The sequence below is a fragment of the Rhagoletis zephyria genome, unplaced genomic scaffold (assembly GCF_001687245.7).
Source record: "Rhagoletis zephyria isolate East Lansing unplaced genomic scaffold, Rhagoletis_zephyria_1.1 Rzeph_scaffold_78432, whole genome shotgun sequence".
Classification (NCBI taxonomy): domain Eukaryota; kingdom Metazoa; phylum Arthropoda; class Insecta; order Diptera; family Tephritidae; genus Rhagoletis; species Rhagoletis zephyria.
Genome location: NW_016235481.1, coordinates 1 through 1,145, shown reverse-complemented (window position 1 = coordinate 1,145; position 1,145 = coordinate 1). Strand labels below are relative to the sequence as shown.

The 1,145-nt window shown below is 36.2% G+C and overlaps 1 protein-coding gene across 1 annotated transcript; it reads right to left on the bottom strand.

Annotated features, from left to right (window-relative positions):
- Positions 1-3: 3 nt before the first annotated feature.
- Positions 4-1,139, bottom strand: LOC108357486 (ubiquitin-conjugating enzyme E2 G2; the record flags this gene model as incomplete). The annotated part of the gene is made up of 3 exons (XM_017608558.1): positions 1,103-1,139; positions 438-578; positions 4-35 (listed from the first exon to the last, which is right to left on the bottom strand). Coding segments are annotated over exons 1-3 (207 nt in total), but the record flags the coding sequence as incomplete, so codon positions are not given.
- Positions 1,140-1,145: the final 6 nt, after the last annotated feature.

Here is a 1,145-nt window from a genome sequence, read left to right as displayed (position 1 = left end):
CGCATCAACGTTAGCTCCCGATTCGGCATTTGGCTCTGTAAAGGAAAAATGTGCACAGTTTAATTTTATTCCTTAAGCGTTTAAATTATAAATAAATTAAATTGCAATGCAGCAATTCCTACGACTCTTTTGTTCTCTTAGAATTATTTGTAAAGGTACGCCGCTTTTACGGACCATCTTTTCCGTGAGGCTCGCATACAAATTTTTACAAAGTGTTAAACAACGCATGTAATTAATTTGAATTGCTAAATGATGAACTTGACATTTCGTAATAACAATGTTTCGCTATGAATCAAATGACGAACGCAATGGCATACTTAAAAATAGCAAAAAAAAAAAAAAAATTGCATGCATTTAATTTTACATAAAACGCAAACGAGCCTTATATACTAGCTATTGCAGTTGTTTATTTTGACTTTAATATCTACTTTACTCACCAGCCAACATTGAAACTACACTAAGCAGAATCTTTTCCACGCTTTGCACAGGACTCCAACGCTCAGCGGATAATTCGTAGCCCATGGGATCATCGCCAGGCGCATGCAATATTGATATGCAAACTCGTCCGTCAGCAAAAACTATAATAAAATGGGTTTTATTTATATATTTCGTATCCGCTTAATGCTATACCAATACCACGTTTGACGTGGCATAGAAAAAAATTTGTTTTGGTTATCCCGTCCAATAGGTGCTTACTCCGTAAATTTAATGGGGAGGAATTATAGTAGAAGCCCCTATTTAGTAAGTTCGGCTAGAAATCCTTTCAAAAGTTTTTATGAAAGTTAGTTTTTTTGCTACTTTCTGAAAATTTCCGGCCTGCTTTATATGGCGGCTACGAGGTATTGCGCGCCGAGCGACGATATGTACATATACATATCGCTACCTTAATAAAGAAGGGCCCTATCTCAGATTGTCGCTGAAAGGCAAAAAAGCCGACGATGTGAAATAAGGCCGTTCTATATTAAGGTAACGATACGTATGCCTTAGTACATATTTTTAAAATAACTATTAGGATACGCTGTTAGAACTGCGGTCTTTTTTGTTTCCGGTATGGCAGAACCGACTCTATTTGGAAATACATATTAAGATTTTAAGTACTTACTATTGGGGTGAAACATGTCACAGGTAAATTTCATTTTCGGTGG